The 24,403-nt window shown below is 34.3% G+C and overlaps 1 protein-coding gene across 2 annotated transcripts; it reads right to left on the bottom strand.

Moving 5' to 3' along the window:
* Window positions 1-1,185: 1,185 nt before the first annotated feature.
* On the bottom strand, window positions 1,186-23,976 carry AFP (alpha fetoprotein). Of its 2 annotated transcripts, none has more exons than XM_019720061.2 (15): window positions 23,910-23,976; window positions 20,321-20,372; window positions 19,015-19,147; window positions 16,508-16,719; window positions 15,247-15,379; window positions 13,975-14,072; window positions 11,278-11,407; window positions 9,168-9,382; window positions 7,424-7,556; window positions 6,754-6,851; window positions 6,038-6,176; window positions 3,869-4,092; window positions 2,684-2,816; window positions 1,667-1,721; window positions 1,186-1,338 (listed from the first exon to the last, which is right to left on the bottom strand). In XM_019720061.2, the coding sequence occupies exons 1-14, from the start codon at window positions 23,953-23,955 to the stop codon at window positions 1,677-1,679; spliced, it is 1,791 nt and encodes a 596-aa protein (XP_019575620.2). In that variant the 5' UTR covers window positions 23,956-23,976; the 3' UTR covers window positions 1,186-1,338; window positions 1,667-1,676. The 2 variants fall into 2 exon arrangements, with proteins under 2 accessions (XP_019575620.2, XP_074174202.1); XM_074318101.1 differs by lacking the exon at window positions 23,910-23,976 and adding an exon at window positions 21,199-21,306.
* Between the last annotated feature and the right edge of the window lie 427 nt (window positions 23,977-24,403).

A 24,403-nucleotide genomic window follows, 5' to 3' on the forward strand; every position in this document is an offset into this window, starting at 1 on the left:
AGAAAAATGTGAAGTACAAAGCAATTGATTTAGAACTGAAAGCTTATTTTATTATTCCAGAGCAACTGCTTTCTCCTACAGGAAAGGCCAAAGTGTGAATGTAATTTTTAAATTTCTATTCAAAGCTAATGCAATAAACAGCCTCCCTACTGTAGACTGATCTTTTGGTCACTTGCTGACCTTGCCCCTCTCAGTTCTGTCCTGTCCCTACTCCTTGGCTTCCACATCTCATGAGTTATCCTTCTAATAGGTGAACACTGATGGTTCTCTGTTTAGATATCATTTTGGTCCCGTTATCTATAATGTATTATCCAAACCCTTTAGAATAAAGCCAATGAGAATCTGACTCAATCCTACATAGCTTGCACATCATGCCTGATCTTCCGTATCTATAACCTTCCTACCCACCCTGTCGTCCCTAAAACCATTTATCATGTTTTGTCACAGGCTGATTTACTCTTTCATAAATTTGCTTTCTCTTGCACTTAAACTGATGAATACCCACTCATCTGCTAAGACTCTTCTTAAATGTTTGTCTCTTCAATCCAGTATGAAACTTTCCCTAGCCAGAGTTGGTCTCATCTACCCTTTTATTCTCTCAACAATTTGTCATCACATCTATTAGAGCCATAATCTTGTTCCATTGCTATTAGCTGCTTCCTTCTCTGCTTGAGCAACTGGAGGACAGTGACTGCACCCAGAACAGGAATTGGTATCCAGTAAGTGCCCAATAAATATTTGTGGAATAAAAAAATTAATTGATGAAAATATTAATTACTTTCGATCAAAACAACTACAGTAAACACTTATGTTTTTAAATGTCAGAATGGAGAACTGAACAAGAGAAAAAAAAGTAGATGTTAAATGGTGAGTAGCATCATTCCTAATGGCTCCTATAGAAACGTAATTTCTTTTCTCATCTCCAGCTTATCTGTAAGAATACTTAAGCGGTCATTTAATGAATAATGTGCTCTGGAGGCACCAAACTGTACTTCACTCATGAACATTTCTGTAGTTCACCAAGTAATCTAGACTTTAGTGTTGTAAATTCATCCTTGAATGGATTTAACCCCTACAATAACCAATGCTCAATGCTTTTTGACCGGAAACTGCTTCAGACATACACAAAACCATTTAAAGAAATCATCTTTAAGTTTTCATAAACAAGCAATCTAGAAAAAAGGAAACAGTTGAAGATACTTTATTTCTATGGTAAGGAAATGTCACATAAGAGTCTTGATCATTTTATTAATTTGTAAAAAGTATTAAGTCATTTAGAATTAAAGACGAAAGTTCAGACCACACCATAAAGACATATTTTGTCTTCTTCTCTTCCCCCTATAATATGAACAAAAATATATTAAGTGCTAATTAAATAAATAGGTAATTGGTCCTATTATTTTATTTCAGAAAAATATTAGATAATAATTTCTTCTGATGGCATTCTCTGAAGCCTTTGAGATAACTTAAAATAATTTTGAGTTAGTTGAGTCACTAATTTAACATTGTGGGCAAAATTTCGTTTCAGTGTCTTTAAAGTTTTTTATTGAATTGTATTTCTTTTTTAAGAAAAGCATTTAACGATAGCTCTCGAGATATATTTGACTATGAATTGATATTGGGGAAAATCAACATTATATTTATCCTTTTCTGAATTTTTTGTTACCTGAAGTAATTTAAACTCCCAAAGCTTCACGAGTTTTTGAAATCAGTTTTGAACCCTGCAAATTAAGAACAAATAAGAATCATCAGACAAAGAAATGGATGCCAGTCATACAGTTAATTCTCCACTATCCAAGGGTGAATTCATAGGTATATAGATTAACTGAGTTAAAAATAAAGATATACATTCCTGATGCCACCAAGCTGGGACAATGCAAGCCAGAAAGAAAAAAAAAAATCCACTCATATCAATAGTAGATTTTGGTTTTCCTATACCAATCGCTAAAACACAGCCACATACTGAGAATTGCACATACTCAAGCACACTTAATTATATTATCTATTGAAAAACTCGACATTTCTAAATATAATCTATTCTTGGAATTTATATTAAAAAATCCAAACTTTTACGTTTTTAGTCTTATTAAGTTGGCCAAAAGGCTAAATTATAGAATATATTTTTTAAATATAGCGATGATACATTCAAATATATTTAATAATACAAACTGAGGCTTATAAAATGTAGCCAATTACAAATCCAGCTAAAATTGCTAAATACTTAGATTAAGATACTTCCTAAGATACTCTGTTGATATTCAAAGGCATGCTTCCAGATGAATTCAAACATATTTTCTATAAATATTTGCCCAGTATCGTGTGCACAATACATTTGCTATTAAATCCTTTTAATTCATTTAGCTGAACTGATAAATTTTAGGTCAGATAGTATCTACATTATCGTCAATTAATTATACACTCAATTTATCATTTTCTCTACTAGGAAATAAATCAGAATTATTAATTCTCGTAATATGGCTTAAAATTATATTTCTTCCTAATATTTGGTTAGGAAACTAATTATTTTTTAAATGTCATAAAATTCTTCAATCTATTTCTAAATAAAACTTAAATCTCTCTGGTATTATTTTACAGATATACATCAGTGGGGGTATTCTTTTCATTACTCATTGCAGAAAATTCTGTATCAAGTATTCTGAGTGTGAAAATGAGCTACACATACCTCTTCAGCAAAGCAGACTTCTTGTTCTTGACCTTGGCAGCACTTTTCCAGTAGTGCAGAAAAATCTGCAATGACAGCCTCAAGTTGTTCCTCTGTTATTTGTGGCTTTTGCTTCACAAGGTTAATGAGAAACCTATGATTTAAAATAATACAAAATACAAGAGAAGTCTGAGTTATATTTTTCTAAAACCCTCCCAGTATAATATTTTTCAGAGTCAAATACTTTCATCAGAAAGACCAAGGCTAGAAACATGCCAAGTGTTCCACTGGTTTGGACTTGCACAGATTATAGATGAAACATTATTTCATAGTTCCACCATACTTATATGTTGTGAAATAGTCTTTTTCTTACTTGCCTAGAATATCCTTTCCAGTTCTCTCTTCTAAATTATGTCTTATTCAGACTCAAAGGTCCAAGTTTCCAAACCCCCGCCATCCATAATTATCATAGCATACCTGAACACTGTCATACTAACTGCCTGCGTTACTCATTTAGCAATACTTTCATGTTGGAATTAATGTTAAATGGGGCAACAGGGAAGGCTTGCCAAAGGAGGTAGCATTCTTACCATACTTTAAAACATGCCCCAGATTGTGACAGAGAAAAAAGGGAACAGGTGTTCCAAAATGAAGGAAGACCATTTACAAAGAAAGCAGTAATAAAATGCATGGGAGTTTGGAGACCATGAATTGCATTGACTTGCATTACCATGACCATTATAGAATGCCTCCCACAATGAATTGAAATGTGCATTCCATTTCTTAACACCCATCCTTCATTGTTCAATCAAATATTATGGCTATTGTCTTCAAAGAATAAATAATGTTTTAAAAAGATTCAATAGTGTTTTTCTAGTGTTTTGAATGGAAGTACCCAGCCTTACTGTAAAGATATATCGTAATTTCCCCAAATAGATTGCCCGTTATTTCTCAATCTCTAAATGCATTACAATAGTAGTTACAATGGTGTTTTTACAAACAGGGAATTGTCAGGTTTGGAAAAATTTACTAAAGCAATGTGCCAGTAACGCTGTTAACACTGACACAAAACTTTTTAAAGCCACTTTAAGTGCTTTGGGGTAATTCTCCTAATGAGCCCAAGAGTGTTGAATGTGTAAGATAGAAATCTCAACTACTATTTGGTGTTATCAGTCTTCTCCATGCCAGCAAATAACAATTTCTTACTGTTGCTTCATTGTTTGCAGTGCTACACCCTGAGCTTGACACAGATCCTTATGGAAGATGAACTTGTCGTCAGAAAATGGTGGAGGGACGTATGTTTCATCCACCACCAAGCTGCTAAAGCACGGTCTCCTGTTGGCATAGGAAGAAGTGCAGCACTGCCCAACACCAGGGTTTATAGGAGTCTCTTCATGCCTAATGCACAATTGTCCGATAATAAGGTCAGCCTAATTAGGAGAATGAGTAAAAAAGAAAGCAAAGAAATTAAGCATTAGCTGTAAAACTGATTCAGTTTTCGAGAATATTATTGTAATAATTTTTAATGTCCAGTAATTTTTAATTAATATTACAGGAAAATTTGCTGTCTGTGCAGGACCATGTGCTGCCATGTTGTCGATTCCTATTTACCTACTTGTTTGGGAAAAGCCTCAGGATTTATTGACAGATGTTCCTAGGTGGTGTTGAAGACAGTCCCTTCAGCTATTTGTGTCAGCTATTTGAAACATGCTTCCAAAGGGGAAAAAAATCTCTGCTGTGACCTAGGAAATCAATACATGGCTTACATTTTCCATGTATATCTAGTTGAGTTTTCCATTTTACTTTTGGGATCCAGGGAATTTCTGAAGATAGGAATAGCACAAACGTAGTGTCCTTTCATATAGATCTATGTCTATAGATATAGCTACAGATATATATCTATATATGTAGATAGATAGATAGATAGATAGATAGATAGATAGATAGATACAGATATATCTAGATATATCTAGATATAGATATAGATATAGATATAGCTACAGATATATATGTATTATATTATATACTATATATATTTCCTGTAATATATAATATATATTTATATATTATATATAATACATATATATTGATATATTATATCTATCTATCTCTCTATATATACATATATATACATATGTATATATATATACATATATATATGTACACATATATATATGTATATATGTTATATATGGGGAGAGAGAGAGAGATAGCACGCTAGTATATGCCCTAACTGATAAGAAATAGGGATAGTGTGTGTGTGTGTGTGTGTGTGTGTCTTTAGGGCTTTCCTAGTTAGAATCCTCCTACCTTCCACACTTCAGAGATATTTCTTAAGCACCTACTAATAACTTGTAATGTGGGCAAACATATTTTGTGCATATTATGTATCAGGCTAGTGCTGAGTGAGTTTAGCAGATTACTGCGTGACAGCCATTTTATGAGGGCAGCACAATTTTTATTGTCAAATGTCAGATGAAAAAAAGCTCAAGCTTAGTGAGATAACTAGCTTCCCCAGTGTGACATGACTAACAAGTGTTGAAAGCAGGATGGGATTGTAGGCAGGAGGCCTCCAGCACCTCCACTCCTGAGGCATTACATCCTGCATCTTCCCCACATGTGGAATTCAATAAATGACAAAGGTGATGCTTAATCAAGGAAACTCTCCTTTTACTCTTCTAATATTTGGTGAAAAGTTCCAAGACATGAAGACTAACTAACAAATAATTCCCTGTCATTAAAGAGAGGAAAAAGGAAAAAAATTGATACACAATTTTGTTCACAACTGTGGGAACAAAATAACGGAAAGTAAGGGGGAAAAATAATAAAAATAAATCAACCTGTAATCACATGTGTGACATTAGTGATTTTACTAACGAGAACATGGGACTTACCCTGTTCTGTACCCTACACCTTGCCAAAGAGAACAAATTGTTCCTAGTAGCATAATAAGATTATACTACAAGAGGTAAAAATATAAATACGGCTAAAAATAAAATGACTAATTTTCATGTATCAAAGATGAAGCTTTCTCTTTTTTCTTTTTAACATTAATGTATTTAGTGAACAAAAAAAGGAAATCATGAATTGAATGATGTGTTGTTGGTCATTCTATCTTCCCTATACATAAAGCTTGCTCAGACATTGTTGAATAAACTGGTTTTACTTCCACCAGCCGTTCTAGAAGGATAGGAAACCTGGCCTTGGGCTAACTGTTCAGAGCTGAGTTCTCACACCCCCTCTAACTAAAACTAATCAAACAAGTCTAGTAAAGCCACCTTCAGATTGGTTTTTGCCATTTTACCTACATGGGAATTAAGAATCTATTTTAATCCAATAGGACAGAAACAAGATGGGACTAAACAAAACACTCACCGCTCCCTCACCACAGGCCAATTGTTTGTCTTCACTGAGCTGGCAACAAGTGGCTGCTGCGGTTGCCATTTTCCTGGTGGAGGCCATCAGCTCAGGTGGGGTCAGCTGAGGGGCTTTCTTTGTGTAAGCAACAAGAAACCTGAAAGAGGCATTTTTCATCAAATCCTGCTAAGTCATTTACAAGTTTATGGACTCCTCGCTTCTCAAAGACCCTCTTTTGGGATCAGAAGACATGAGCTCAGCTCATTTTTTCATCTACATGTATGTGGACCAGCTTTTGAGATTGTTTACTCTAACAATCACTCCTTATACTCCCATCATACAAACATATCACAACGGGAAAACAAACTCAGGACAGGTTGACTCCTATTTCCAACTTCAGAAGCTTAATTGATTTTAACTTTGGTATTTTGGTGTTTTAATGATGATAGACTATGACACAATGGATATCTTTACTACAAAAAATCTGCACGGTTTGGGGGAACCCAAAGCCAGTGCCACAGGTCAGACTTCACAGGCCATTCTTGTTGCTTCCTAAATGAGGGAAATGGAAAAGGTTGCTTCTATCAGGGGAAATCAGTGATGATGTTTACACTGACTTCCAGGCTGAAATGGGGCCTGAAACTAGAGTAGCCATGGGTGACTAATTTAGATGTATATTTCCTTCACCAGTTCATAATTTTATATCACTAAAAATTCTACTTAAAAAAACGTACGCATTTTGTAGATAATATTCTCCTAGTTTTTGGAACAGGCCACAGCTTCGTTTTGCCAATGCTTGGCTCTCCTGGATATATTTCTCTAATTCTTCTTCCTGAAAATATAAGCATTATTACATACATTTTTTTTCTTCCTGGACACTTAATTTTGTATGTAGAAATTGTCCAATAATATTTTATCTTATTACAGTACCAACCTTAGAGAAAGCAATTTTAGAGGTTTGTTTTTCGATTTTTTTTTTATATTAAAGATGGTAAAAGATGGTAAAGTGTGAATTGTGAGAATTAAAAGCAAATGGACATTGGACATTGGGAAGATCAAGTTTAAAAGTTTGCACATCACAAAGTTATTTGATAATAGGATTCAATCTTTGGGTAAAGGATTACAGTTCTTTCTACACAAATTCTGGCCTTTCTGAAGCTGTTCAAAAAATGAATATTTTTATTCTGTGCTTCAAAGAACTTTTGTGTAACATTTTTATTTCTAAAGTAAGTCACTAGTTATTGACTATTAGTTAATAACTACTTAATATTTAAATGACTAGATAATAGATATAATTACCTAACCACGAGTTAATAATTAGATGCTTTCAAAGTAACAACATTTTTAATAGATAATATCAAACCAGTATTTCAGATTCCTCCCTAGAAAGCTAGGGAAATTTACCCCTTTATCCTGGCATTCAAGAGGGTTTTCAGACTGGGAACATTTCTCCAATAACTCCTGGTATCCTTTAGCGACTCTTAGAATTACTGGGACCGCAAGCTTAGTATGTCTTCTTGAATATTCATAAGTAAATCTGAAATGTGTGTGAAAAAATATCATGCTATTAGAATTAAGAGAAAAATTATTCCTTCCTTATATGGCATGCAGAAGTTAAAATTCAAATAAATAACCCTGGAAATCAAATGTGATTTGAATTATATGCATGGCAATACTATTCATACAAATTATAATCTCTCAAACTTTTAAAATGGTGTTTTGTTTTCTTTTCACCCTTCATTTTGGCTTTTTAATTGTGCACTTTATTCAACAAATATTTTTCCAGTGCCTACTCTATGTAAGCATTTCTTTAAGCAGCAACTTTTCAATAATATATAAGATAAAATGTCTGACGTCTCAAAAGCATACATGAGAGAGAGACAGAAATGAATGAACAAGAAATAGGTCATCTAATTTCCAGTACTGATAAATCAATGAAGAGAAATAAAGGAAGATGGAAGACAGGGAAGGGGATGACACCTAAGTTAGAGTGTGTGGTCAAGAAAATTCCCTTTAGGTAGCTGTTTCCGACCGGAAGCCTGGGTGAAGTAAGCCACACAAGTGTCTGGGGGAAGATGATTCTCTGCTGAGAAAATTTCTAATGCAAAGAACCTTTCCAGTTGAAGAACTGCTTCTATTAGATAAACAATTAGCTGTGGATGTGTAGGGATGTATAAATTTAAAGATAAATCTTGAATTTACTCATTGTATTCCAAGGTTATAGAAATAGGTTATGTTAGTTCCGCCACCAAGAAATTGTCAGTATGGGTTTCTTAAATCTGGATTTTGTTCTTGTTTGCATAATTTTATTTAGCTGTATAAGCAATGTGTGGAAGTCTAATTTCAATGCAGGAATAGAGTAATATCTTCAGGGAATATTGAAGAGAAAATTGGGCCATTATTTTCATTACTACATTAGAAGCAGACTCTTAAATTTAGAAAGACCCTTGGAGATCGTTAAGTATAACATCCTAAGAGCTGTGCAAATCCCTCCTCTGATAGTGTCCGTAGATATACATTGTACATTAAAGGAAAATGTATTAACTGCTTGCTTCCCTTAAAGGCAAACAGAATGAGAACATGTCCTATCAATTACATTACAACACAATCCTATACTGCAAATGTCTCTAAACACCTTTTCATTTTCTTACAAAAATAAAACATGTATTCAATAAATAGAAAATAAACTATTCCAATAAAAGCCCTATCTAGCATTATCTATTGAGTTATATTTGGGGGGAAAGTTTTTAAAACATGCACAGTGAATAAGCACATTCTTAATCATGAACCTTTTAATTACAAAAATGTTCCTATCCTATGTGTAAGTTCAATGGTAGTCTTCATACGAGTCATACAGGGATGACAATGTTACTAATTCCAGAAAAATTCATTAAAAATAAAATACAGCCTAAAAAGCAAACCAGTTAATAACAGTAATGGTGAAAATCTCATCAATATAAGATAGATTCCATTCCTTATTCCCTAGTTATCTGCTCAAATATATTTTGGCTCAGAACATTCTAGCATTATTTTCACATAGTGAGCTCAAAAACCATAGCCTTCACTCCCTATTTCAACACAAAGCTGTCAGCCGTATAATAATCTTTACTTGTGCGAACATATCAATACATTTACAGAGTGTGTTTACCTTGCCATGAGGAGATCTTTTTCCCTCGAAGAAAACTGGTTGAAATCTCTCTCTCCTAAAAACCCTTTTAGAGTTGGAGATAAGCCTTCAGGCTTGTCATCATTTTCTGCATGAATTATGCATTGACCGAGTTCAAGTATGGGCAATTTGCAACATTCTGCTATTTTGCTTGACAGAGTATCTTGTTGAGAGCATATGTAGGACATAATTTTTCCCTGTAATAAGAAAAATAAAGTGTAAGTTTTTAATGATTGATTCTTCAATGCAGAACCTCAGGGCCAGTTCTATGAAGAAAGGAAAGGAGGAATGAAGGGAAGGAGGAAGGAAAAGTGGTATGAAGGGGTATGAAAGAAGGGGAGGAGAACAAAAGGGATGAAAGAGGGAAGAAAGAAGACATTTTACCTTGTCTCCTACTTTCTCTATACTTTGCCTTTCCTCACTCTTTTCCACCTACCCGTTTGTTCAAATCTTTTCATAGTTGTCAGCTAAAACCTACTCTTTTAATAGAAAGCTTTTAAAACCAAGAGAGAAATGTACTCCTCAAACCAAATGATACAGACATTGACGTATATCTTTCTATTCAGTATTGAAATTTGCTGCTAGACAACATTTACTGTTGATGTAACATGGAGAGCAAACTTTCAGCTCCATCTTTAACGGAACAATCTGCAGTGACCCACTATGACCTCCAGAGGGCAGTCTAAAGATAATGAAATGTCAGCGCACCCCAGTGGCCAGAAAGAAGCAGACCTTACGTATGGATACATTCCGATCACAGGACTAAACATTCTGTGCATTCTCCGCAGGGACAGTTAGATCCCATTATTTAGCCATTAAAATCCAACTCACATATCATACTGAAATTAATTTTTCCACTTTAAGAGAAAATGTGGTTATGAGCTCCAAAAATTGAAAAACTGATTTTTTAAAAAAGACCATACAAATTAATAAAATTATCAATTAACACTGAGAAAACTGACTTCAAAGTAAGACAACATAGATCTTATTACCTTCCCTAACGTGCAGGTAAATACTTCTAAAGAGAAAAATAAATGAAATAGGAAAATCTGTCTTTGGGGCAGCCTCCTCTCAGTGCATCTTCCCCAACTCCTTACACCAGGACCTCTGCCTGTGCTCAAAGACTGTCACCTTCGGGCCTCACCTGCAGCCTCACCTTTTTGCTGACTTCCAAGACTATCTCTGCCAGAGTGCCATGGGACTGGGCTAAAGTGAGCATTTTATCTTCACTTTCAACTTTCTGGAAATGATGTGTAAGCCTCCTTAGAGAAGACGGTGTATCACAGGGGACCAGAGAGGGAGTAATTTGGGGATAGACAGGCCTCTTGTACAATATGTAGGAAGCCTAGGGTTGGCCAAAAGGGACCAGTGCCACACTGCTTAAATTGTGACTGACTATGGCATGCTCAAAGATTCTATTGTTGGGGTGGTTTGGTTTTGGTTTCTAATTCTCCTAGAAATCTTTATTCACACCTCTCTTTGATATGGCTAGCTTTACCTAATAGTTTCTTGCGTTAAGTTTGTTGTTTCTTATGTGACTTTTCTGTATTCGTATGCCTTCCGTGTGCCAGGCATTTTGCTGACAGCTTATAGAGATAACAATGAACAAAAGAGATCCCCTCGCTCCAATGAGGTCACATGTCTTATCCTTCCTATCAGCCTATAAAGGCCTTGAGGTCAGCTTGTGCCTTCGTAGCAAGTGTCCCTAACAGTGGCTTGTGCATAGGAAGTATTCAATATATATCTGTCAAATGAAAGAACAAGTGGATGGAAAAACAAATACATTAAAAGTAAAGAGTCTTCCCCCCAAGATCTTATGTGGAGGCCTTTTGAGAGGTTACCATCTCCTTTAGAAGCAAGAATGAGTGCACACTGGTCTCACCAGAGGAGAACATCCATTAAGTGAAAGGAAAGATCAACAAAAAATGGTTCAGGTTTCACTATCAAGAAGTCTGTAACTTCACTGAGTCAGCTAATTACCATAACCCATAACCTGTGACCAACTCAAGTCGGATAGCTTTCTCCCATTTAGAATGAGAGCAAAAGAAAGAAAAGGGAGTAGAAATATCTCCTTTATAAGAAGGCTCTTCACCCCATCCTGCAGACACTCCAGCACATTTCCTCTGCAACATTCCTCATGTACGTGACTCACATCCAGGACCAGTTTCTGAATTTCAGTAAAATTAGCTTTTGAAAATTTTTGACTCAGTTTTGTAATGGTTCTGTAAGGATAAAAAAGAATTATAAATCAATCTTGGTTATCCATTAACATTAAATAACATTTATAGAGTATTAGTAGAGTTGAAACTCCAAAGAGAAAAAACTAAAATGTTTTTATTGCTTAAAAAGAAAAGGAAAAATGTTATAAGTCTTGTCGATTCCAGCCCAATCTTTCAAGGCTCTGTAAACTGTGATCTGGCCCCACAAATGGTTTGGAAGTGATTTATCTTTCTCCAAAACTTTTCTTGTGTATTGCAATGAAATCTATCTTTTTGCTGTTCACCCCTGATGCCAAGCATTTGGAATCATTATAGTGAGTTGGTAGAAAAAGTTGAAAAGGATAAACAATTAAGAAATGGAAAATTCTATGAGAATGGTAATCATTATTTACTCGGGCAGAAAAAAGTACTTCTGAGAATACTGGGAGGGGTGTATGTGTACAAATCAATAAAGTGGGACAAGAAAGTGGAGCAGACTGAACATTCAGACATGTCATCATGCCAAGACATGTAATTGGCCCAAAAGGGAAACAAGAAATAAAAATTCTTGTTCCTTCTGCGTATTTCATTAAGTTTAAGAGATGTCTAGGTGAAACTGCTACTGCCTAGAGCAGCTGGTATTGTTGCTACAACTGATGAAGATGGGTTTTCTTCATAAATTTACAACATTTAAGTTTAATTGCTTATGGATATCAAATAATAGAGTCATTATAATAATATATAATTTATATTTTATTACTAAGCGAAATTTAAATAAACCAGTTCATGAATCAATGTTTAACTTTCTAATGAAGTGAGAAGGTTAAGCATAAGTGTGACCTCTTCCTAGAAGAAATATCAGTCATTCTTGGAACTAACTCCATGACTAAAAACTTTAATCTAAGTCTCCACTGTGTATAATATTTTTAAATGTCATTTAACAAACAAAAAAGAAATAAATTTTGAATGCATATACTTAATACTCTGTGATTAGCAGCTCAGATGTTTTCCTATACTAGAATCTATATTTCATCATAAAATTTGAAGAGTACTTTAAACCAGATATGCAATTTAAATTTTTCTGGTAGTCACATTAAAAAATAAAATGGGACAGGTTAAATTCACTTTAATAATATTTTTTAACACCACATATCAAAAATAATATGACTTTAATATGTAACCAAATAATATTACTTTAATATGTAACCAACATAAAAACCTATTAATGAGATAGTGTACATCCTCTTCTTCATACCAAGTCTTTGAAATCTGGTGTATATTTTACAATCAGAGCACACTCATTTGCACTATGACATTTCAAATGCTCAGAAGCTACAAATGCTCAGTGGCTGCCACATTTGATAGCACAGCTCTAAACCATTGATAATTTTAATTTTTATATCTGATCTCAATGTCTCAGTTATTATGATACAGACAATTAGAGATCACTGACACAGTAGACAAACAGGTATAATAACAATAAATCATTGACAGCCATGGAACCAGAGTGTGCCCTTGTACAATAAAATTGTTTTAGTCACATTTTTATGGGCAAATAAATAACTTATGTATGGCGTAAGGTGGGAACCTAATAAAATATTTCATTGTCAGAAAAAAAAGAAAAAAAAAAAGAAATAATGACAAGGACCTAGAAAAACTGGCTTCTGAAGTCCAGGACAGTGGTCTTGGACAAATTACTTTAATCTCTCTGGCCCTCAAGTTACTTGTGTGTAAAAATGAAGACTTTGGACTAAATGATTCAACTGGGTTTATAGTATATTCCTCTTCATTGTAACAACAAAGATAAAAGATGAGGTAGACTGGATGGATGGATGGATGGATGGATGGATGGATGGATGGATGGATGGATAGATAGATAGATAGAGATAGACAGATAATAGATTGATAGACAGATAAAAACAATCAAGGAAAAAGGGAGCCAGCAAATATGTTAAGTGTAAGAGTTAGCATGGTCAATTGAAAAACTTCAAATTTGCTTTGAGTTTTTAGCAGTTGCGACAAGAAAAGAAACTTCAGTGAGTCACATTCCTTTTATCAGCTCAAAGAAAACATGTTAGTTCTTCAAGCATGACGTTTTTTTTCCTCCTGACCCAAGATTCTAATATTATTGACTCAAGTGAATATTTTCTTAGGAAGCAACAATTAACATAAAGGACTTTATAGCGAACTAGGAAGCAACATTAATACAAAAAAATCCTTCTTAAGCCAAAAATATGAAATGACACTCAGTGAAGACTAATGCACTTTGAAGAGAATCTAGGAAAACATAGTCTAACTATGAGGTATAATTTGCAGGCCAGGGCTTAAAAGTATCTAGAAGAATAGACAAATGGTATATATCTCAGTAGTCTTTTCTAAGTATTATCTCATCTAGGTTAATAAGTGTGAAACAATGGACTGATCTGTGAGCTTCCTTCCAATCCTAAGATTTCATGATTCTTAATCACATTAGCTCTGATCAAAGGAAACTTCATTCTCTACAACAGTGCAAAGAGAAAATGAACTCAAATTGCAAAATGGTAGTAGTTCTGCAGATCTCACCTTCTTCCCTGGATAGAACTTGAACTTACATGGCATGGAAGGTTCGGGGTCCAAAATTTTTCATTACTGAACATATATGTTGATTTAGCAAGCTGCTTTCTCTTAATTCCTTTGTAATTGGTGCTGCCTAGATATAGAAGAAACAAGGCATCAAGATAGTATGTATTTTCTTTTACAGGCTCCACTAATTACAAAAACAACAGATATAGGTAAAATATGAAACTATAAAAAAATTTACTGCAATGCATTTTTGCAGAACTATATTCATTTATTTATTCTTTTAGGTTGGTTTATATGCATCTATGCCAGACAGATTTATTTTTAATACCTTGGAACAAAACCTTGTAATTTTTATATTTGGAATAGTGAATAAACAACTTACTTTTAGACAGCTTTAAAACAGATTGAAGGCTGATAATTTATTAAACGTCTGCTCAGTCACAAAACCTAAGATTGTATTATAGCCTGACATTCTGGGCATAGTCACAATTCTTAGGAAATTTCTGTTGTAGGACTTCTGGTGGCAAGTTATTAATTCTGGATATTATTCTAGCTCTCTGAAACTAAGAAATCTATTTTCTTCTCTAATTCTAAGTTTTTTGTTTGTTAAATGACAATAACATACTTGACCCTTGAACAACGTGAGTTTGAACTCTGCAGGTCCACTTATATGCAGATTTTTTTCAATAAACACCTGTACTGTTGAATTGATCTACAACATTTTATACAGGGAACTTGAGCATCTATAGATTTTGGTATACTCAGGTCCTGGACCCAATCCCCAATGGATACCAATGATAGTTAAGTTTTGGGGAGAGTCAAAGTTATATGCAGATTTTCAACTGTGGTAGGGGATTGACACCCCTAATGCCCACATGTTCCAGGGTCAAATGTACCTCAAATTTGTTCTAAGGATTAAAAGAAATAGTGAATATAAAACATTTGTCATAGTTTTCACTGTTTTCTCTCTTGCTCCTTCTGTTCTCCTTTACTCCATCTTCTTTCAATTCCTTCTTTCACTACTTACGCCTCTTTCTTTTATTCATATTATCACCTCTATCTTTGTCTTTCTCTATTCCCACCAAACTCATTTCCTTAATAATAAAATAATTTTGGCTGAATAAATGAATAAAAAGAAAGCAAATCCAATTTTTTTGTTGTTTTCTTTTAGCCCAATGAGCATCAGACTGCTGAAATATGCTCTATTCTGGAAATTATTTTCCACACACTAAGTGTATTTCCATTTTTAACTTTGTTTGGTTTTAATGAGTCATAGCCAGATATTCACACAAATATAATACCTTTGTTTGGAAGCATTCAACTGCATTTTCAGCTTTGCAACAAGGTGGAATTATCTTGTCATAGTGAGAAGCCAGAGAAAGAACTGTAGGCGCATACAGGAAGGGATTCCTTCTTGCTATCTCATAGATGCATCTATGAAATGAAATAGAACTGTAAGGTTTATAAGCACATAAAAGAAGATTTCTACTGCTTGAAACTGGACTCTGGAGTGTGTTTAAGAATTCATAAAACAATCATATTTTTTCCCATGTGCTGTCAAAACTTTTCCTCACTAAAAATCCCTAGGGGGAAAAAATCTGACAACTGATACCATATTCTAATTTAAGAACAAAATAGGCAGAAATGCTGACTATGATTTTTATTAAAGCGTTCTTTTCAATAAGCCTACTCAGACATGTTTCAGGAGCCAGCAAGTACACACCACCAAGTAAAACAGAAAGGTAGATTTTTTTTTTCCTCATAAATGCAGAATGGAATTATCCACCTTGGCAGGTCTCCAAAGCAGAGATATTCTAAGGGCAGGCTCCCTACTTCTCTGGTTTAGGTAGCAACATTGGAGATAGAAGTGATTAAGTGTTAGCTACAGGCTGTCCCAACAGAGAACCTGAGTTCAAACCCCAGTTGGGGATGTACTAGCAGTGTGCCCTCAGCCAATTGTTCTAACCTTCTAACCTTCAATCTTCTCATCTGCAAAATAGGAAGAAGAAGACGAATGAAGAGGAAGAGGACAAGGAGAATTCAAAGACTGCTTGTCAGCACTGATGTGATCATATGCTCCAAGCACACATGTTGCCATAACATCTGCACAGTAAGTGCACAATAAATGTTAGTCATGTTTGTGTGTCTTAACTATTCCTGGATCACTAACATTTTTTTTTTTTATTGCAGGAAATTTATTCAACACAAAACACCAAATATTTGATTCCAGAAGAAGTCATTTTGTGTGGTTCTTATATATTCTCGGGCAGACTACACTTGAGAGATTAGAAGGGAAAAACCAAGGTGCATCGCAGGAGACTAAAAGAACAACTGGTGGGTGTGGTGTGTGGTCTCTAAGGCATCTATGTAGCATTCTATGGAACACAAAGACACACTGAACATTGCTCACCTAATTTCCTAGTACAGAACCTCAGCAGATGAAACACCAAACATTATTTCTACTTCTCCATGTTTTACAGTAAATCTGTAAATTGCAGAGATACTAGATTCTGTTTAGTACTGCTCCCTTTCTGGGGATTTAATCTACCTTTGGATCCTTACCGGTTCATGAATGTCTCTCTGTTTTCTTCATATGCTTTACATCTTGTGACAGGTTCTGGAATTTGGAAAGGTGGGATGGATGTGTGACTGGCTTTTTTGTGTGCTAGTAAACAGTTATGTCTTTCCTCTTCACGTCGGCTGCAGCAATCTGACAGTCCATACTTTTCAGGAATTTCCTTCTCATGGCAAATTTCTTCCAGAAAGGCAGATAGCTATAAGAAAGATTTACTTTTAATGAAAGACAACTAACTTGAATTAAAAATTCTGTAAAACACATGAAAAGTTTTCTAAAAGCCAAAATCAGGAGTATAGATTAAGAAAATACTTCCCCACACAAATTCCAATATACTTAATTTTTTATGCCTTTTGCAAAATGAAATTTTACCTTCTAAACTTAAGCAATACACATGACTTATTAAACAAATTTTTTTCCAAAGGAAAAAAGGCCATAAAATATTTTGTTCCCCTCCCCCCAAAATTTATTTTTCCTCTTTATTATATCAACAATTTGGCCCAAGGATATATACAAGCTCTTCTTTTTCATATAAGCCACTTTTCAGACATAGATACTTATTCCATGTGGAATTCTTATGATTAGACATTAATCTAAACTTGTATATTATTTTTTAGATCAAAATAAAAATAATTTGAAATGGAACAAAAAATAGCTACAAACACTTTTCATGGGTCATAATTACAGATTTAACATGTTTTAAAATGTACATTTTAAATGTTTAAAATCCTTAAACATCTTTTTGTTGCTTTAATTTTACCAAAGTCAGATGACAACACCAATATTCTGAAGAATGACTATGAGGAATACATGTATTTCATTCATTTCACAAAACACTTTATTTAGTTTTCATAACTGCTAATATTCTAAAAATCCTTGATATCTTAAGATTTCCAGTTCCCATTCTACATAAAAATTATGCCTTTAAGCCCATAAAGATAAATCACCAACCTGTAACATTATATTGAACCTCTCCTTGGAGGTAAAGTTGCAATAAATATGTAATGTATATTGTTTAATTTATACACATTTTTAGAAGATTATCACTACAAGCAAAAAACAGAGATGCAAAACAGGGATTTTTATTAAAGCATCAAATCATCAGAGTTAGAAAGTACTTTATATCTTTAAAAGGGCATCTCCTACACAATATTCCAAACACATTGACTTCTGGTCACTTCATCAACCCACCATGACAAAGGATTCTCTGGGCACTTTGTTCCATTTTGGGTAGCTTTAATTATTATAAAGCTGTTTTCTATATTGAGATAAAGTAAACAATAATAACTATCATTTATTGGATTTTCTACATTAGGATATCCTTATACTAAAAAATCTATTCATTGCTTATCTGAAATTCAAACTTAAGTGGGTTTCATGTTTTATTATTGTTTGTTTGTTTGCTAGATCTGGCAACCCTACATATGTGCTATGTACCTCAAACTCACTATATTGTAGGGTATCATTTAATGAAACTACCAAGGTTGTTACTGTGTTTCGCCGAAAATAAGATCTAGCTGGACAATCAGCTCTAATGTGTCTTTTGGAGCAAAAATCATTATAAGACCCGGTATAATATTCTATTCTATCCTATCCTATCCTATTAAAGACCCAGTCTTATATTATAGTAAAATAAAACCAGATTTTATATTAATTTTTGCTCCAAAAGACGCATTAGAGCAGATTGTGTTAGCTACGGGCTTTCCCAACAGAGAACCTGAGTTCAAACCCCAGTTGGGGATGTACTAGCAGTGTGCCCTCAGCCAATTGTTCTAACCTTCTAAACTTCAATCTCCTCTCCTCCCTTATTTTCGGGGAAACACAGTAGTTCTGGAGCCAGATGGCTTAGTTTAAACACTGGTACTGAGTTCCCTTAAGCAAGTTACTTAACCTCTCTGTGCTTCAGTTTCCTCAACTGAAGATTAGCATCTATACTTTAGGATTATTGTAAAAATGTAATAAATTTATATTTGTAAGCAAAGGTGATATACTGCCAGAGTCTTAGTTCACTGGATATCCATTCTGTTCATCAGTGCTATGTTCAATGTCATAAAATATTTTGATTATCAATGTGTATGTATCACTCTCTAGAATAATGCCTGCCACTATGTGCTTAATAAAAATCAACTCCTACTACTATTAATATATCAATCTCCATAACAATCCTGAAATGGAAGCTATTATTATCACTTATTTTACAGATAAGGAAATTAAAGCCCAAAGAAGTTAAGAAATATGCCCATGGCCACGCATATACTCTTATTTCAGAACCTTACCCCTCAGTTACCGTGCTTTTATTGATTGTCTCTTTATAATAGGCACTCATTGTTTTCTCTCCTACCCTCTATAGCAATTCAGAATTAATGTAATGCCTCTTTCATACAACAGTTCTTTAAATGTTTAACTGTATTTCTCATGCCATCCCTGTATCTTCTCTTCTACAGGTTAAATTTTGGTCAAATATCACAGTGCTTTTTAAAAAGTATTCACGCACCTGGTTTTCTAGACATCCTGCAGGCTGCTCACCATCAGTGGGTTTCTCAATCACAGTCAGCACATCTTTTACCATTTTGTCTACTTCCTTATAAGTGGCTTCTTGAACAAACTGGGCAAAAAATATGGTAGCTCTGAAAAAAAGTACATATGAATGCTTAAGGAACAGACTTACGTCAAGCTTCTTTTTCTCAAGTTTAGTTTTTGTTTTCTGTTATGTTGCAACCTGTTTAGGGAGTAACCTTTGCTAAAACTTTATGTGAAATTATGTTCTACCCATCCAGAAAAATGTCAGTGTTCTTCTTGACCTACTCCCATAAATATACATATGAGATAAGACAATTAAATTCGCGAACAAGTACACAGTGGAAAGTTTGCAAATTTAATTGTCTGACCTTTTCATATATCTGTTAAAAACCAAAGAAGTGGATTTCCCATGAGAACGGCTCCTCCTTTTTGTAATGCAACAGTAATGATCTATTTTCTTTATAGTTATCCATTTTCTTTAAGATTCCTTTTAAATTTAAGCAAATAATTTGTTATCAGACCACTTCCAGTGTCTATTCCTAGCATGATCAAAGTCTGACCCAAGAACATGGAGCTCAGGGATTGCGACACCAAAGTGTTACTTTAGCAGGATTCTGGTGCAACCAATAGGAGTAACACGTTATTTTAAATTTCTTATTAGAAACTCCAGAAGTGTGGAGCAGAAAGATAGCTTTCAAGAGAATAACATATTCTCTACAAATAACAGAAAATAGAATATTTTACCTCCTCTCTTTTGCTAGTAGGATTTAAACAGTATTCAGAATAAAAAATGTTGCAATATCAACTTGTTAGTAATGATGAAAAAATTTCCTGAATTTATATACGGTTGCCACTGATCAGATATCAACCTTCAGTTTCTAAAATCTGATTTGTCCAGTGGAATTGCAAGGAATCTAGAGGTTAACATGTAAACCATGGACCAACAGCTCAACATCTTCAATATCAACTTGATATTCAATACAAATAACTTTTTCTGACATTGTCCAACTATCATTTATTGGATTTTCTACATTAGGATATCCTTATACTAAAAAATCTATTCATTGTTTATCTGAAATTCAAATTTAAGTGGGTTTCATGTTTTATTATTGTTGTTTGTTTGCTAGATCTGGCAACCGTACATATGTGCTATGTACCGCAAATTCACTATATTGTAGGGTTTTTAAAAACTCATAGGACTATCCAATTTCATTTAATTACTCAACTAAAATTATCATTGCTTTGCATATTTAAAGTGAATCTATACAAGCAAAACTTACAGGTCAGTTAAATTCACCTCTGCAGAACATGGGGAAGAATCCAATATGGAAGCTGGAAAGCAAAATAAACTTCATGAGAAATGGTGTTTTCCATTGTAACCAGGAAAGTACTCATTGTTACATGTAAATGTTTGTATTTAAGTTAGAACTGTACAGTTTTAGAAATGAGAAGACATTAGGGATCATCTGTCCAAACATCTTCATTTTGTACTTGAGAAAACTAGAACACTAAGCAATAAAGAATAATTTATAGTAGACTTAGCACTAAAATCCAGATTTATATTTTCCCATTGTTTGGTTCTCCCCTGTACTCTGATGCTCTAATAGGCTTGCAAATCAAATGGTTAAAAATGTTCACTTTACTCATCCTGCTAAACACACTTATACCACAGTTTGCTTGCCTATTTGTATCCCAGTCACATTGTTTCTTCTTCAGACAACTAAATAATGACCCATTTTTTTCTGAAGAATAAAGATTTTACTGATATTACTTATTTTACCAGTCTGAGGGGGTTTTGCATGTGAAAGAGCCAGGATTACGGCCTGGTGTGTGTGTGTGTATGTGTATGTATGTATACTTTTATATACACTTTTACATATAGATATGTAAAAGTAATATATGTATACTAATTAAATAATGTACAAAAAATTTAATTCAACATGCAGCATACAAACCATTCATAGGTAATGCTAAGTACTGCCGTAACTTTGTAAACCTCTTGTAAAGTTACAAGTTTATCATTCATTTAAAGATATTCATTAATTAAATATTTTTTCTCCATGTGGAACAACGTGTGGTAAATAAATCAAGACAAGTGAATTAATGTAAATTCAACAATTTTGATATAGACAAAAGACAAAAAAGAAAAATATCTTACCTATTCCATATGCATTGCTATGCATTGTTCTGGATTTAGTAATATTTAGTAGGAAAATTAAAAACATTGATACCACCCACTTCATGGTTGTTATTTCGTTGTTGTTGGCAGTGGAGGGAACAGAATATTGAAAATCATGCTGAAATTCTTTTATACCCTTCTGAAGCGAAGCCTGTTAACTAGTAATCTTTTATTGGTATAACTGTTACTTTATTTCCTTAGGTTGCAAATGGACAACTTGCCAATAATTAACAGCACAGGGATTATTGCATTTAATGTTCAAGGACATCGGCCACTTTGGGGTAGAAAAAGAAAAAAACTTGCAAATTCCTTCCATGTTGCAAATATAACAAATATTCCTCTCAAACTACAGAGTATTCAAAGAGATGATTTTTCCTTAAGTTGTACAATAATTAATTTATTTCAAATTAAAAAGTTAACGAGACTATAAAGACACCAGACTTCATATGAAATTCAACTAAATGCATTAATTCATTAAAAAATATTAATTGAATGCCTGTCATCTGCCATGCACTGGACACATTGTTTGACCAATTAATTCAGACTTTCACTGAAGAATCCATTCTTGATTATTATGTTGTTGTTTAGCTCAAAAATCCTTTTCACTTGATTTGTGTGTTAATAATGTCCATTTTTAAGTATTTAGTGTACTACATATGGCTTAACATAAAACTTAGAGTATAAACTCTGATGAACCAAGTCCTATAATGATTTTATTTGTTTCAAAATAATTTTGCATGTGTGTCAAACTGTGAAGTGGGTCAGCTGCACTGGTCATTTAACACTCAAGATGATTATGTTAATAGTAAATAATGGGCACTTACAAATGCCACCTGATTCTAGGAGTGGTTCACTGTATATCTTCCCTATCTATGAGGGTTCTCAATCTTGGCTGCACATTAAAATCACTAGAGGAACTTTTAAAATTCCCAATGGCTAGGCTGTACTCCAGACGAATTAAATCAGAATCTCTGGAGTTGGGACCTACACATCAGTAGTTTCTAAAACTTCACAGGTGATTCACTATTCCAATTAATATCAGTTACCACTGAAAAATCAAATGAGCTTTAGTAGGAAATAAATATTCATAAGACAAAATAATATGTAGCCATCAAAATAATTTTGTGAAGAATATTCAATGATATGGAAATATGCTCAAGCTGGTCAATTCAATATCATTTCATCAAAAACTTAGAGGGGACATATGAAAATGTTTGGCATATAGCAGAAATTTACAAAATTGTGATTATCTCAATATTATAGATGTACATTAAATAGACACGTAACAATAAGTAATATGCACATATCAAGCGAGAGGTGTGTTGTGTCAGCCACAGTCTCATTCATTGGGATGCTGATGAGACTAAACCATCCTTACTGTCAGTCCAGGTCCAATTTGGACCTTTCCTCTGATATTGTGTTAGGTTTGTGTTTTCCTTTAATCTCCTTCCATATTCTCTCTCACCAAGCAGATCTCTGCAATTCCCTGCCATCTGACCAGAAAGGCAGTGCAGTGTTGTGGTTAAACACACAGGCTCGGGACCAGGTTTGAATTTCTCCCCACCACTCATTCACTACCTGTCATGGCTGAGTTATTGAATTTCTCTGGCCTTTATATTCATCATCTATAAAATGAGAATGGTGATTGGACCTCCTTCATGAGTGAATCAGGATGAAATAAATTAATGAACATAAGTGACTCAGACTCGGGCCTTGCAGAGAGTAGATGGGAGTTTTATTTATTCATTCAACAAAAAGATGAAATCTGCATACCAAGCCCTGCAATTTGATGGGAATCATCAGCAACAACAAGAAGCAGGCACCATCCTGCTCTCACTGCATTTACCATCTCACAGGAGAGACAGACAGTTATGTCAGCAATCACAACAAGCTGTGATGGACGCAGTGCGAAGTGGAGTGAAGAGAGAAACACCTGGCATCTTTGGAGGGTGTCAGGTAAGGAGTAAATAACTTTCTGGAGTAAATAACATCTCACTGGGAATAGGAAGAAAAATTGGAGGCGAGCCAAATAAAGAGCCCCTCTCTAGGTAAATGTCTAGGTAAATGAAGAGTGTCTAGGTAAATGTAGAAAACCATGGAAATATCCACCGGTGAGGGCGAGCATGGCATACTTAAGGAACTGGAAGAAATGCATTTTCAATGAAATACAAGGTTTGAAGATGAGGGGCCTTATCCCATAAAGGAAATTTTCTGCAAAGTTGGCAAGGGCCACATCTCAAAGACTTTTTAAATCAAGTTTATACCTCATCCTAATATAATGGGAGACTATAAAAGGGAGCTAATAAAAATCACATTTCTGTTGTGAAACTACCTCTCTGTTATAGAGAGAGACAAGATTATGATAAGGAGATGAGTTAGGGAGCTTTTGAAATAATATGATGCAGTAATGCAGTAAGTGGCCTGGATGAGAGAAATGCTAATGGGAAATGAGATCCGTTGGTGAAGTTATGGGGTATGAATCAGATAAAAATCAAAGGAATTTACTTACTGAACACATGTTCAGCTTTGGGTATAGTGAGCTGAAGATAGAGTGACCAGTTTGCTCAAACAGCCCTGGTTTATGCCTGTTGACTTAGTGTAATTATTAAGCAGACCACTCTGATTTGTGTGTTGAAGTGTCTTTAAGACCTTGAAGTGGAGAAGATGGGCAGCTGAATTGTCCTTCTTACCCGCTGGAACAAGATTGTGATGAGAGGGAGATTCAGGAACCAACATCTTGTAGAGGGTTATTGTAGCCATGTGCCTGGGGGAGAAAAAGAGATTGTAATGAAAAGAGGTACCCCAAGGAGCACAAATTTTAAGAGGCAAGCTACAAAAGGAGCTTTGAGCCAGAGTTTGCCTACTAATTGCAAACAACCCTTGATCCATATGTGTCATTGCTCAAAGTTTAGGCTAAGTACATAGTTCACCTCAAATGCTTTTCCATTGCTCCAGTTCTTACTCTGTTTACTTTTTCATAAATCTTGAAACTGCTCAGAAGCAACAAAGCACAGTAAACTGGACTTCGGTATCAGACAGATTCTAATCTTGGCTGCGTCAATTATTAGCCATATAGCCATATGACATTAGGCAAATAAGGTAATCTCTCTGATTCTTCATTTTCTCACATATGTAATGAAAACGATATTTTCCCTGATTTTTTTTTCTTGGTACAGATGAAAGA

The sequence above is a fragment of the Rhinolophus sinicus genome, linkage group LG02 (assembly GCF_036562045.2).
Source record: "Rhinolophus sinicus isolate RSC01 linkage group LG02, ASM3656204v1, whole genome shotgun sequence".
In the NCBI taxonomy this organism is placed as follows: Eukaryota; Metazoa; Chordata; class Mammalia; order Chiroptera; family Rhinolophidae; genus Rhinolophus; species Rhinolophus sinicus.

Bases quoted from the DNA above. Each gene is read 5' to 3' on its own strand.
- AFP (XM_074318101.1), bottom strand. From the start codon at position 21,283: ATGAAGTGGGTGGTATCAATGTTTTTAATTTTCCTACTAAATATTACT. The intron at 20,373-21,198 runs GTAAGATATTTT...TTTGCTTTCCAG, and splicing joins TAGCAATGCATATGGAATAG to CTTCCATATTGGATTCTTCC. The intron at 14,073-15,246 runs GTATTATATTTG...TTCTATATCTAG, and splicing joins TTGAATGCTTCCAAACAAAG to GCAGCACCAATTACAAAGGA.